Source organism: Vespa crabro, chromosome 6 (genome assembly GCF_910589235.1).
Source record: "Vespa crabro chromosome 6, iyVesCrab1.2, whole genome shotgun sequence".
Lineage (NCBI taxonomy): Eukaryota > Metazoa > Arthropoda > Insecta > Hymenoptera > Vespidae > Vespa > Vespa crabro.
In genome coordinates, this window is record NC_060960.1 from 5,785,986 (window position 1) to 5,799,338 (window position 13,353).

The following is a 13,353-nucleotide window of genomic DNA, read 5'->3' on the forward strand; positions in this document are numbered from 1 at the left end:
GTAAGAAGATTTCAGATGAACTTTTTCCTTTCCTTCTCTTTTTTATGGAGTGTCCCCGTATTAATCCTTTTACCGAAGTTATTCCATCCTTTCTATTCGTAGGTTTCTCTCTCTCTCTCTCTCTCTCTCTCTCTCTCACGTCAGCTGAAAATATTTTACCTGCTCGGAACATCGTGTTGTATCTTAGGAAAAAGTACACGGTGGAAGTATGTCGACGCCGTTCTTCAATGTCGATCGGCTTCGAGAATACAAGAAATTACAAGATGCCTATCCGATGGTATAAGCCTAATGGTACCGATTCGGAGGCTATAAAGAGCGAAGTAAGTGCTCCCTGCCGAATCACTGTCCCGACTGACTGACTGACTGACTGACTGACTGACTGACTGACTGACGGACGGACGGACAGACGGGACCAAAAGCCGTTTCATTCGTGGTAAGGAGAACATTCCATCACGTAGCCAGACAGACCGTGGACCGTCGTCCATCGAAATAGGTAGCCCTTTTGGGATCGAACGCAGTTATTAACTTCGAGAATCACTAATTTTGACACTTTTATCATGCGAATATCGACATTTAATAATATTAAACTTTATAACATTTTAATTCGTTAATTCGTTAATTCGTTCGTTAATTTTTTAATTCGTTAATTGATTAGTTCATTCGTTCGTTAATTATTAATACGAAAAGATTTTTACTATCTTTATTTCGTAATGTTTAATGATCACTTCGATTTTTCTTTTACATGTTCATTTTTTATTTAATGAAAAAAGAAATCTCCTTTTTTTCCCATTCTTTTTTCCACCCTTTTTTTTTTTTTTTTGTTTTTTTTTTAGTTCAACTCCAAACGAATCACTGAACGTTCGAGTGAATAAATACAATATATAATAATGAAAATCAAGTAAATTGACTGAAGGTCATCGTTATCCTTTGAAAGATAGGATGACGAGGAGTCCTCTTTAAGCAAAAGGACTGCAACTCTCAAAGGAATGATTTGCTAAATCCTTTTCGTAATCGGGTTAGACCGTCTGAGAGAGATAGAGATAGATAGAGATAGAGATAGAGATAGAGATAAATAGATAGAGAGATAGAGAGAGGGAAAGAGAGAGAAAGAGAGAGAGAGAGGCAGTCTCTTGATAAGCCTCGCGAGAAGCTTTCCCAAGGCGTTCCTTCCTCCAACTTGATGCTCGGAAGTCACGTAGCGAAAAAATGGCTTAATCTTGGAAGTCCCTTCTCAGTTATTTTACTTCATACTTATTGCTTTTTCTGTTCCTTGCATAAGAAAACCAATGATTTTCTTTTTCCTTTTTCTTTTTCTCTTTTAAAATATCTCCTCCTTCAAATTATACATACCTACATAATCGCTATTGGATATGTTTGAATGTCGTTTTTTTACTGATTAAAAAAAAAGAGAAAAAAATGAAAAAAAAAAAAATAAAAAGAAGAAATGAAGAGAAAAGGAAAAAAGAATAAAAAAAAGAAGGAGAAGAAAAGGAGGGGTGGGGGGAAAAATTCTCGCGACAAGGTCAATCCCCTTTATATCTCTTTGACATTCTAAAGACACTCTCGTCAACGAACGTGCTAACTATAGCGATCGAACAGGTTTCTTCTCGCATCGAGGCGCGGAGAAAAGGTTCCCTTGAATCGAACAGGTGTCGTTGGATGAAGAGCAGAAGGACCGACGACGCGACTAAAAAAGGGAGACACGCGAAAGGAGCCTCGAGAGGCTAGCGGTGTATCCCTTTCTCTTCCCTCTCCTCCCCCTCTCTCGCTCTCTCTCTCTCTCCTCTCCCTCCTCTCCCTCTCTTTCGGTCTCCTTCTTCTTTCTCTCTTTCTTTTTCTTTCTTTCACTGTCCCTGTACCGACATTCCAAGATTCTATATGTCCTTAGATACTAATGAACGGTCTTTAGAACCGTCGTTGTTTTCTCTGGAGTGAACATGCTTCAGTAGTGAGTGCTTTATACCAACGGTACTTCTCCCTTTTATAAGATCCACCATGTGTACCGTCGGTTCAACCAAAAGTCAGACTACACACTAGTCTTCCTTAACTGTTTGCTTTGGGATAATGATGTAGCCTTTCTCTCTGTTCTCTTTCTCTCTCTGTCTCTCTCTCTCTCTCTCCTCCCCCTCTCTTTCTCTGTCTGTCTATCTGTCTGTCTGTTTATCTGTCTGTGTCTGTCTGTCATTAACTTCCAACTTTTTTTGAACGATCTTGGTATACTAGCTTTGAAGAATTCTCACTGGGAATATATATTTTAAATTATCGAACGTATCTTTGAAGTTAGACACAAAATACAAATATAAATATATTATGCAGGTTTTAAAATGAAAACTTTTATAATCGATCGTAGCGATCGAACGATCGTGATTGTCGTTGCTAATGGAACGATCGTGATCGTCTTTGCTAATGAACGATCTAACCTAAAGTAAATTATTGACCATTAACCATCCCTCTTTCTCTGTCGGTTTCATTTTAAAGAGAAAAATTGATCGAATCTCCCGAGTACACCTATACGAAAGATCTAGTAATTAATGAAAACTGTTGCGAGCTCAATCTAGTGCACGAGCTGCTGCTTCGGGCTAACTTGGGAACTGATAGAAAGAGAGGAAAAGCAAATCTGTCTGTGTTGTATTTGTATTTGTATTTGTATTTGTGTTGGTGTTGGTGTATAGTGTGTACGTGAGATAGAGCTTGGCCAGCACATGCCACGAATATTAATGTGCCACCGTTCATTGTCTTCTAGCTCATATCTTCATCGACTTTTTTCATCTCTCTCTCTGTCTCTCTTTCTCTCTTTCTCTTTCTCTCTCTTTTCTGATACTATTTCTGATCATTTTGGCACCGATTCATTTCTTTTTATAGACTAGCTTTTCTCTTCCTCATGCATCACAATGAATGACCAATTTATGATAATTCATACTTAATCTTTGTTTAATATCATAATAGTTAATTAACTTTATAATAGATAATTATTAAATAAACGATATCTATTCTTTATTATATATATGATTATCTAAATTAATGATGTGACCACTGGTCAACAGTCAATGTTCTAAACGATGCAATAATTATGTATTATTGTTAATTGTTAATGATTATTAAATATTATCGTAATGTATATAAAAGTTATGATTTATTATCATATTATTTAATCATCGTTCATAGTTACAATTATATTGAGTGACATATATTAATTATCGTATAATACTTAATTTATATATTTTATTATGTATTATTACTTAATGATAATAATTATATGATATTATAATGTATCGTTAATTTTTATATTTTATTATCGTTATAAAATTTGAACAAATGATATCGATGAGAAATCGTTTAGATTTATTTTTATATTAATTCGTTTTGTATCTAAGCGAGAGCAATCTCGTTTATTTCAGGCCAAGTACTTTTTATCGTTTCATCAGGCCGTTCTCTAATTCGTTCCACGAGGCCGTAGAATCGGCATACGTTTGCGGAATTTGAAGCATCCGTTTTGCATTCCACGAACATCTTGGATCTTTCTTCGAGGTACGTAGTCTGGCTCTCAACAAACAGTTACTTATACGTCGGATCGTTGACTGAGAAATTTATACTTAACCATTCAACACGCGTTAAACGCGTAATATCATTCCGAATGGGCAATTCCTTTTGATTTTCTTACCGTGACGAAGTTTGTATCGAATAGATATCGATATCCTTTATCATTCGACTTTAACTACCCATCGTACTTCATTGTAAATTTTCCTTGGTCAACTATATAAACGTTTCCTATCCTTTATTATCTCATCGATTACTCGCTCCGATCGAATCGATATGTTCTCCGTGAGAAAAAGGAAGCAAAAGAAAGAGTAAGAAAGAGATAGAAAAAGAGAAAGAGAGAAAGAGTCCTCGGGGTGCAGTCAATGCGGTAGGCCGACGTTAATAGCTGATACTTTTTATTCAGGTAGAGACTCCAACGATTGGCTCGCAATAAAAATACATAAAGGGTCCTTGACCGTGTCCTGTCTTCATCGTTACCTTTATAATCGTCATTCATGTGATTTAGGTGTTTAATACCCTTGAAGGTTCGCGAGTCTCTCGCTGATGCGACACGAAGGACTCTGCCCTACGCGAAGAGTAGTACTATTAAAATTCCAATGACAAGTGTTTCTCTTTCTTTCTTTCTTTATTTCTTTTTGTCTTTCTTTCTCTCCTTCCTTTTCTCTTTCTCTTTCTCTTTCTCTTCGGTTATCTTATCCCTACCTATAACCACGACGACTCCAACCAACCAACCAACCAACCAACCAACCAACCAACCAACCAACCAGCCAGTCAGCCAACCAGCCAGTCAGCCAACCAGCCAGTCAGCCAGCCAGTCAGTTAGCCGGTCAACCAACCAACCAACCAGCCAGATGGACTTTTTCTCATCGACACAAACAGGAACTTTCGCTCGTACCCTTTGTTCTCCGTCGCTTTTTCCCCCGTTTACGTCTTGTCCTAGCTACAGGCACATGCCATCGAACAGGATCAGCAACAGCGTAGTAAAGTAGGACCGAATGATTCCGTTGGTAGGGATAGAGGCGGCATATTTATCGGTTGAGAGGACGATTCTTTCTATCTTCTTTTTAGTTTTCTTTCTTTTTTTTTCTTTGTTTTTTTCTTTTTGGTTTCTTTTTCAGAATTTTTCTTTCTACGTCTCACAGAGTTCTGACGATAATAAATGTCTTTCTCGTTCGAAGGTTGAAACAACTTGACTGACTGCTTTTGCCATTGTCAAAGTCTTACAGGTCTGTGTGTTTCGGGCCACGTGTTACTTTGATTCCTTGGTTCATTTTGAATCCTACTTATTGAACGGGGACAATTTCTCTCTCTCTCTCTCTCTCTCTCTCTATCTCTCTCTTTAAGAGAGAAAACCACAATGGTCCTGGTATGAACTGGTCAGGTGGAACGACGACGACCCTTTTCGGATCATTCCAAGCGAGCAATTTGAGGCCACTACGTCGGCACGGGGATATAAATTCGGTAAACGCCGTCATTAAAGGCCCAATCCGAAATACCGAGCGTCTATTAAACCTGAAACTAAGATAATTATCTGGCCTTGCAACTCTGCCCTTGGTCTCTTTCAATCGGACCAGGGTCATTTGGTCTTCTTAACTTCTTCTCGTCTACATTGTTACGTTTCTTACGTGGTGTCGTCGACTCCGCGTCTCGTTTCCATCCTTCTTCCTAAGTATGCCTACTTTGTTCTTACGTAATTTCACATATCACAAGAATTGATTGTTTTAACGATACGTTAGAGAATCATTTAATTTAATCGAAAGATTTTCTTCTTCTTTTTTTCTTTTTTTTTTTTTTCTTTTTTCTTTTATCCCTGCAAATTAATTTTCATCTCATTTTTAATTTTTAACACATCGGCAATAAAAATTTATTGCACTTGTTGATTTCGTAAAATTTGACATAATAAAGAACTCTTATATGTTATTATCCTCTTAATAAGACAGGGTTGAAAGAGTTTAGAAGGAGCCGAAGTTAAGAGAAGAATTTTGCAATAGTTTTTGCTTAAACCAGACTACTGCACGACTACAATGACGATCCCCCAGACTATTCAGACTCGGTAGGAATTTCGGCACAGCTGTAGGAACGAATCAGCGTTAGGGAGAGCGGGATCTCTCGATAAAAAGTATTAAGCCACGTTTTTACTCGAAAATTACATTTGTCGGATACCAAAGACTACAGATTCGTATCTTCGAAATCGTCTCATCGTTCTCTATTCCATAACAGAAACTATAGGAAAGTCCTTTTTATTTTTTTTCAAATGTTTTTTTTCTCTTTTTTTTTCTTCTTTTAACCATAAAGTTCGTTGCAATCGTGGGATTTATTAATTAATTAAAAGAAAAAAGTCGTCGAATTTAATTTCTTCTCGTGTCTATAATAATTAATTTCCACTCATTCGTTCGGATATTAATTTTCAAAATTGACAGAATTTTTTTTTGGTTTTTTTTTTTTTTTTTTAAATCTTAATTTGTTTTGTTATGATTAAACAGGTTATATCAGACATTGACATTATGGTTTTACTTCCTTTTCTCTAAATGAAGATCTTTAAAAAGTCGACAACATTGATACATATCACGAAAGAGAATGACAAAGTGTTCTTCCATCTAAAATGAATTCTTTACGCGCACAATTCCGTACGAAAGAACGTCTGGGATCTTGACTTTATTGATTCGAGACGGTTGTGTTCCCTTTCGGACTTTGCTTTGAACCTTGCTCCGATCCATCCCATACATAATAACGTTGCACTGTAATAATGGGATCCAGCAATTGCTATGTTCAGACAAGAGTATGTCATCTTGGAAATATCATACGCAAATATCGTCATCATTCGTATTTACATGATAAATGAAGTAAGATAAAAAAAAATATATATATATATATATACATGTAAATATATAAATAATTTTTACAATTGTCATGTTAATTCATATTAGACATAGAGAAATGACATTTATAAGATATAATAGTTATGATTATAATGTTAGAACATATAAATGAGTAATTATAAATATAAATGTTCAATTAAACAAACGAAATAAATAATGTCAACCATTATGATCATACCATAAGAAGATATCATAATGGACTATAAGGATTATTGATCACCTTAGGAAGAAATAAGGATTGGCATTATTATAACCGGTATACACACCTATGAAACTTATTATTTGTTCTTTCTCTTTTATTCGCCAAGATGTTTTCCACTCATTTAATTGCAGAATCACCTTCAACATGATTGCATAATCTTCACGTACATACATACACATAACATAAAACTCAATATTGATTGGCCAAGAGAGATCTATATGGTGTATATTTGTAATTGTGTTTGAATATCGCGATTCACACATCGCGATTATACGATGCAATTCTTCAAGAGCTTCTGACGTCACACGAATTTCACTATTTGATGTCTTTGGGCGGGCAAACAAAATGGACGGTCTTGATTTAACGAGCAAATCAAAGAGAGAGAGGGGGAGGGAGAGAGAGTTTTATTTCATTGCTTCTTGATCTTATTGCACGTTGGACCGTGCGAGTTATTAAAATCGTAAGACTTCATCATCGTAATAAGCGGTTTATAGTTACGATATTATGTTGCGATAAGGCGTCGACCGCATATGGATTCTCTTTCGTGATCATCCTATGGGGGCCAGTTTCGTTTATGGACGTCCCATTCGAAAGTTAAACATCAGAAGATCCTTGCAACTTCGTAATATGCTGATAATTATAGTACTTTCCAAAGGTAGAAGAAAGAGGAGCTGAGTAGTTTGTAATAAGTAGTAGGTATACATATATCGTTCTTCGATCATTTCAAAAAGGGGTTTATATTACGCGATCGAAAAGTCATCTTTTTTGCGAATCCAATTTTTTCAGAGGAGAAGATGCATACATACGTGTATTTCGTTCCTTGGGGATTATCAATCTGCGTTCAAATCTTTGGATGGTAAAATCTCTCTTGCCATCTTTTCGTCTCTTCTTTTTGACGTTATCTCTTTAAGGTCCTACGACATTGAAAAAATAAAATGGAACCTTTGCGAATGCATTCACTTGGAGAAAAGGTCTTACTATATCAATGAAATCGTTTCTTTCCGTTTATTGGTCGAAGGCAAATAGGAGGAAACTCGTTTCTCTCTCGTTTTCCTGGTTAAAAAAGAAAAGAAATGTAAAGAGAAGAAAAGATAAGAAAAGATAAGAAAAGAAAAGAATGGGGAAAAAAAAATCCAGGAAAAAGATTTCCTTTTTCTTCCTCGTTTTTGATACGATCCTCTTCGATTTCTCTTCAAATTCAAACGGGAATCGTCTTTGGAGAATTTCCCTTTTTCTCAAGGTTCTATTCGAAGTGCGAAGAAAAATGGTGGACCAAAAGAACGAAATCCCATCTAAATCATTCGCAGTTTGAATAATTGATAAGAGAACCGGTTATATTGAAATCGGTATTACTGCAATGTTACTACTACTACTACATTACTATTACTATCTACTACTACTACTACCTACTACTACTACCTACTACTATTATTATTCTTGCTATACTATTACTTCCACTATTGCTATTGCTACTATTTATTACATTACTACTACTAATACACTATTACTACCAATACTAATACTCGATACAAAAGGACGAGTGAGAGTATAGACGGCAAAACTGTCGTCGGCAAAATGACAACGTGAGTGAGTCCCACTTTCAAAGCGTGGGGAGTCTGTAAATTAGAAACGGTACAGGCAGCCTCATGCTGTCGTAAAACATAATCCCACGATTAGCCGGCAAATGAAGCTCGAACTTCACTCTTGGAATTCCATTTCCATGACTACTTTCTTCGTGTCCTCACTTCGACCATTTTTCAATCTTACTTATTTATTATTTGAAAAATCATTATTTTACTATCTCGTACGTGTTTTATTTATATCGACTTGCATCATATCCTTAATATGTTATAGTTCGATGTAAAAAGTAATCCTACATAAAATTAATTTTACGACTCGTCAACGTTATATCCTTTTGCATAACTCTATTAATAATCAATGTTTCACGTTAATAAGAAATTCTTTTTCTTTTTTCCTTCTTATGACCATCCTGTCTTAATGACGTAAGAAATTTTTTTTTCTCTTATAACGATGATTACAAATCGAATGGATAAAGTTCACAATGAACGATCATGTATCCTTGATTGTTCGTCATTAATTTCAAAATGTTGTTTGTTAAATATTTTATAATACTATGGGGAATCTCGTTAGGTGCTGCTTTAATGTTAAGCAATGATTTTCCACGTCGATTGGTATTTTCTCTTTGATCGATTATAATCGGTCTCTATTTCTCATCTTATCCAACGAATGGAGTTTCTATCGTGTCGTCGTACTCGATCATGCATGAAAATTGTCGATATCGATAAATATAGACACGTCGAGCAATGACCATACGACTTTCGATTCTTTCTGAGCTTTAACAAAAAGGGGGAGTTTTTTTTTTTTTTTTTTTCTTTTTCTATAGCGATTCAAAGTTCATTCACCATATTGATAATTGACGATGGTGTATCCTAATTGATCGATCGATAGATAGGATTATCGATTTTCTATTTCACGTTCAGAGCTTATTCTCGTTGGTTAATATATTTCTCTAAGGTAAGGGTCGTTGAATTTTTTACGCCGGGATAGAACTTTGGCACTTTAACCTTAACACTTTGAATGGCTCAGAGAAGTCAGTCAGAGGAATTTGCAAATGATCTGATCTGATCTGATCTGATCTGATCTGATTTAATCTGATCTGATCCTTCCGAATTCAAAGTCCAATAGCGAAAGCGTCAGTTTAATTGGCTAATAGATGGTAGCTGGATTAGCCTCTTACTTGGAGTTCTCGGCTTTTGGCGTTGAGATGATCATCGATCGATCGTTAGAAGTCGGAAGATATCGATAAGTCCGTTTACATGCCGACACTATCTACCGTCGTTAACTCCTACTCGTTTCTAGCTCGTTAACATGCGCGCACCACCGGCTTTGGTACGGTACGGTGTGGCGTTTAGTTGCGTAATTAAGCGCCAGTCGGATCATAGATGATAGACCGAGAGTATCTATATATTTTCGAGCTATATATACCTATTTGATAACCATTTGATCATGTTCTATCGACTGTTATTGCGCAATAATCACTTTGTTTCTTTATCAATCTTTCTAATGTTACATACTTTGCGAATATTATTATTGTTTCTTTCTTTCTTTCTTTTATCTTTTTTTTTTTTTTAATCTTTATTTATTTATTTATTTATATATTTTCTTTTCTTTTTTCTTTTCTTTTTTTTTTTTTTTGGAGAGAGAAAGAAATTCGTTTTATCTTTATTACACTGGACGATATAATTCGAATGGAAAGATGTATCCTATCTTGTCTGTTAGAAAATAGTTTTCAATAAGGACGGAAGGAAAAAAAAAAGAAAAAAAGAAAAGAGAAAAAAGAAGAAGGATGAAATCGGAGTTTTGTTACACGCGAACCAGAAGAAAACTTGATTGGCCATGGAATATGAAAGAATCACATTAAACGGTACCCAATCTACCGTAATGTCCCACTTGTGGAATCCACGAGGTTCCTTCTAGCAATTGGATTTCAACGGTAGTGAACGTAACATCCTATTGCGAAGAGAATCTTGTTATCATTAAAGATGCCGTCAGCTCGTAGTGTAAATGTCTAGTCAGAAGTGGTAAAAGTGATAGTAAAGAGGAAGGGAGAGGGAAAGAGAGAGAGAACGGCTGTTACTTTGAAAAGTCAAAATCCAGGAGACTCCTTGGTATTTTCGAGTAAGACTCCCAAAAGCTCCATTTAATTTTATAGCCGGTTATGAAAACTTCCAATGTACTTTAAGTGAGCTTTATACGTACGCCGTGACAATGATCGTCGTGAAAATTCTTTCTCCTTTCTTTTTTTTTTATTTTTTTTTTTTTATTTTTTTTCCCCCCATATTTCTTTAGTCTTATTCACTTTTTTTCTTCTTCTTTTCTTTCGCTTCATTCTCTACTTTTTTTCTTTTTTTTGTTTTTGACTTTGTTTTTTCTTTTCGTTTCTTATCTTTCCATCCATTTTTCATCTTTCCTTTTTTTCTTTCTTTGCTTTTGATTTTTCCATCCGTTTTTTTTTCTATCCGTTTTTTCTTTTTTTTTCAACGACATATTAATCTTTTTCCCCTATATAATTCTACTCGAGAAAAACTTGTTTAACCGTATAAAACTTGCTTCTGATAATTCCATAATTCCATCGCAACACTGTTCGAATTTTGGACGGAGAGATTACTCGGTGAAAGTTGAAACAATGGACCCTCATTAGCTCCTTCACAAAATTTATAGTTCTGGTATTCGTGCGCCGAACTAACGAACTCGAGCAGAATGAAAATCATATTTTGACATAATATGATTTTCTGTTTCCTTGATTGCACACGGACCGTTCGCTATTGATCGATTTGTCCCAACGTATAACATGATGTTTTCGCAAACACATACAATTATCGAATGGTTCATAAATCATCGAATTTTTTCTTTAATTTGTTTTTCTTTTCCCTTTTTTTTTTTTTTACCTGACATATACATATAATGTAAAAGAAAAGAAAAATATGTTGAGCAATTAATTCGTCTGAGATAAAATTTGCAAAAATTTATTTAATTTCTGTTCCTTTTTTTTCTTTCTTTTTTTTTTTTTTACACATTCGTAAGATAGATAAAATAATATTTTTCGCGCTCTGTAATTGTAAATTATATATTCGGGATTTAATCTTTATTGCGAATCAAGTACATATTAATCGGAATATGAATATAAAAAGAAAAAAAAAAATAAAAGTAAAAATGATTTTGATTGTAAACGTGGTTAAATATGTTAAGAATTTGTTTCAATATTTAAAAATTAAAGGAAAAAAAAAGGAAGAAACCCTGCATCGGCCGGGAATCGAACCCGGGCCGCCCGCGTGGCAGGCGAGCATTCTACCACTGAACCACCGATGCTTATATGAGTTCATGATATTCATTTTACTTTCCATCACATATTGCGTTCTAAATTGTATTTATTTTACTTTAAAACGTTTATAATAAAATATTTATCAAATCACATAAATATTTCTAGAACAAATAATTCTTTTTTACATCCATATATATATATATATATAAATATATATAAATTTATATATATAATATGCATATATAAAATATATAGTTGAAAAAATATCGAAGAGTTGAATGATTATAATGCACAAATTAATTATCTAAATTAGAAATATCAGTTCTAAGAAATATCCCCATAACGTTTAACGATAAAAAATCACAAATGTTAATAGATTCTCCTAACTATAATGTCCTCGTGTATAATCGATTTTCGAAGTAAAATTTTAAGGAAAAATATTTTTAAAAATATTTTAAAATTTATTAAAATTTATAAAATTTATAAAATTATAAAAAAGATACTTTAAAAGATATTTTAAAATTCATGGAAAAATACTTTTAAAAAAAAATTTCACAGCCAATAGATATCGTGAATAAGCAATATTGAATTATATATTTAAATTTCAGACACTGTATATAATAGAGCGTACTTTCGGACATTTATTTGTTTATGTGTAATAAATGTAACACGTGCCTTATAGGATATTCACCTTCGTTTCCGGCTTAAAACATTGTTTACATTTTTTACGTGGAAAAAAAACGACATCATCTTTGTTTTGTTTAAACATTTCTGTTCATTTCGCTGTAATACCTATTGTCAGTGTTATTTGTAGTAAGGATTATGTGCGTATGCACGAATAATCATTCTTAATTCAGGGGGAATTCTTTTCTTAAAGAAAAATCTTTTAATAAACGATCAGCGACGTTCAAAAATATTTTACAATTACCTTCATATTTTATGTTTCGTAAGTAATTCGTATTGTTGTCTGTATCCTGAAAAGTATTGTTCCTAAAAGTTTTTTTTTTCTTTTTCAATTATTTACATCTCACAGTTAAATTGTATAACGTTAAAGTTATGTTAATCGTTCTCACAAGTTCTCTCTTTCTCTCGCTCTCTCTCTTTCTCTCTCTTAATATATTTAATGTAAAATTATTAAAACTTATTAAAATATAACATTCGATTGATTTAAATAATCTCAAAATAATATTGAATCGATATAAAAGAAATTTTTTCTTAATAATAATCAAACGTTAAGTTTCACGAACGAAATGATAAAAGAATTTAAGGATAAGAAGGATTTCCTTCGAAATAATGGTGTTTGGAAATAAGGGAGAAAAGGGAAGAGTTGGTGGGTGTGGAGGAAAAGAAGGGAGAGAGAGAGAGAGAGAGAGAGAGAGAGAGAGAGAGAGAGAGAGAGAGAGAGAGAGAGAGAGAGATAAAGAGAGAAAAAACACTCTGAGTAATAACTCTAGTTTTGGTGAATGCAGAGGCAACCACTCGAGAACTTTTGACCACGTAGCAATATCAGGTTGATGGGAAAACGGAAGCCATAACCGAAAGGTCGAATGGAGGGGTGCGTGTCTGGATCCCATGTGCGAATTTATATATATATATATATATTTATATATATATATATATATATATATATATATATATATATATATATAGGGTTGTACAGTTTCAATCGTTTTAAAGCTCCTACGTACACCTGAGTTATAATAATTGCATAACACGCCGACGGCAGAGTTTGCGGTTACAAGGAGTGCCTTGCATTGTTACTCTAATTACAAGCCGCAAGTTTGTGTTAGGACAATGTGCAACGAACGGTTGGTACTTCGATGTTGAGGTTGTTCGGGGATATAGGAGTGTAAGAGGGGTTAGAGAGAGAGAGAGAGAGAGAGAGAGAG

At 34.2% G+C, this 13,353-nt stretch overlaps 1 protein-coding gene and 1 non-coding gene across 5 annotated transcripts in view; one reads left to right on the forward strand and one right to left on the reverse strand.

The window, feature by feature from the left end:
- Positions 1 to 13,353, forward strand: part of LOC124424924 (mannosyl-oligosaccharide alpha-1,2-mannosidase IA-like) — a 120,401-nt gene that overhangs the window by 16,401 nt on the left and 90,647 nt on the right. Inside the window, exon 3 of one of the 4 annotated variants that reach the window (XM_046964537.1) lies at positions 3,399 to 3,510. The exons of the other annotated variants lie outside the window; for them this stretch is intronic. Coding sequence (XP_046820493.1) covers positions 3,399 to 3,437 — 39 coding nt within the window. The 3' untranslated portion in view covers positions 3,438 to 3,510. Of the gene's footprint in view, positions 1 to 3,398; positions 3,511 to 13,353 lie in introns of those variants that run through there. 4 annotated transcript variants of the gene reach the window in all.
- Positions 11,441 to 11,511, reverse strand: Trnag-gcc. Its single transcript has one exon. It is a non-coding gene; the product is annotated as a tRNA-Gly (tRNA).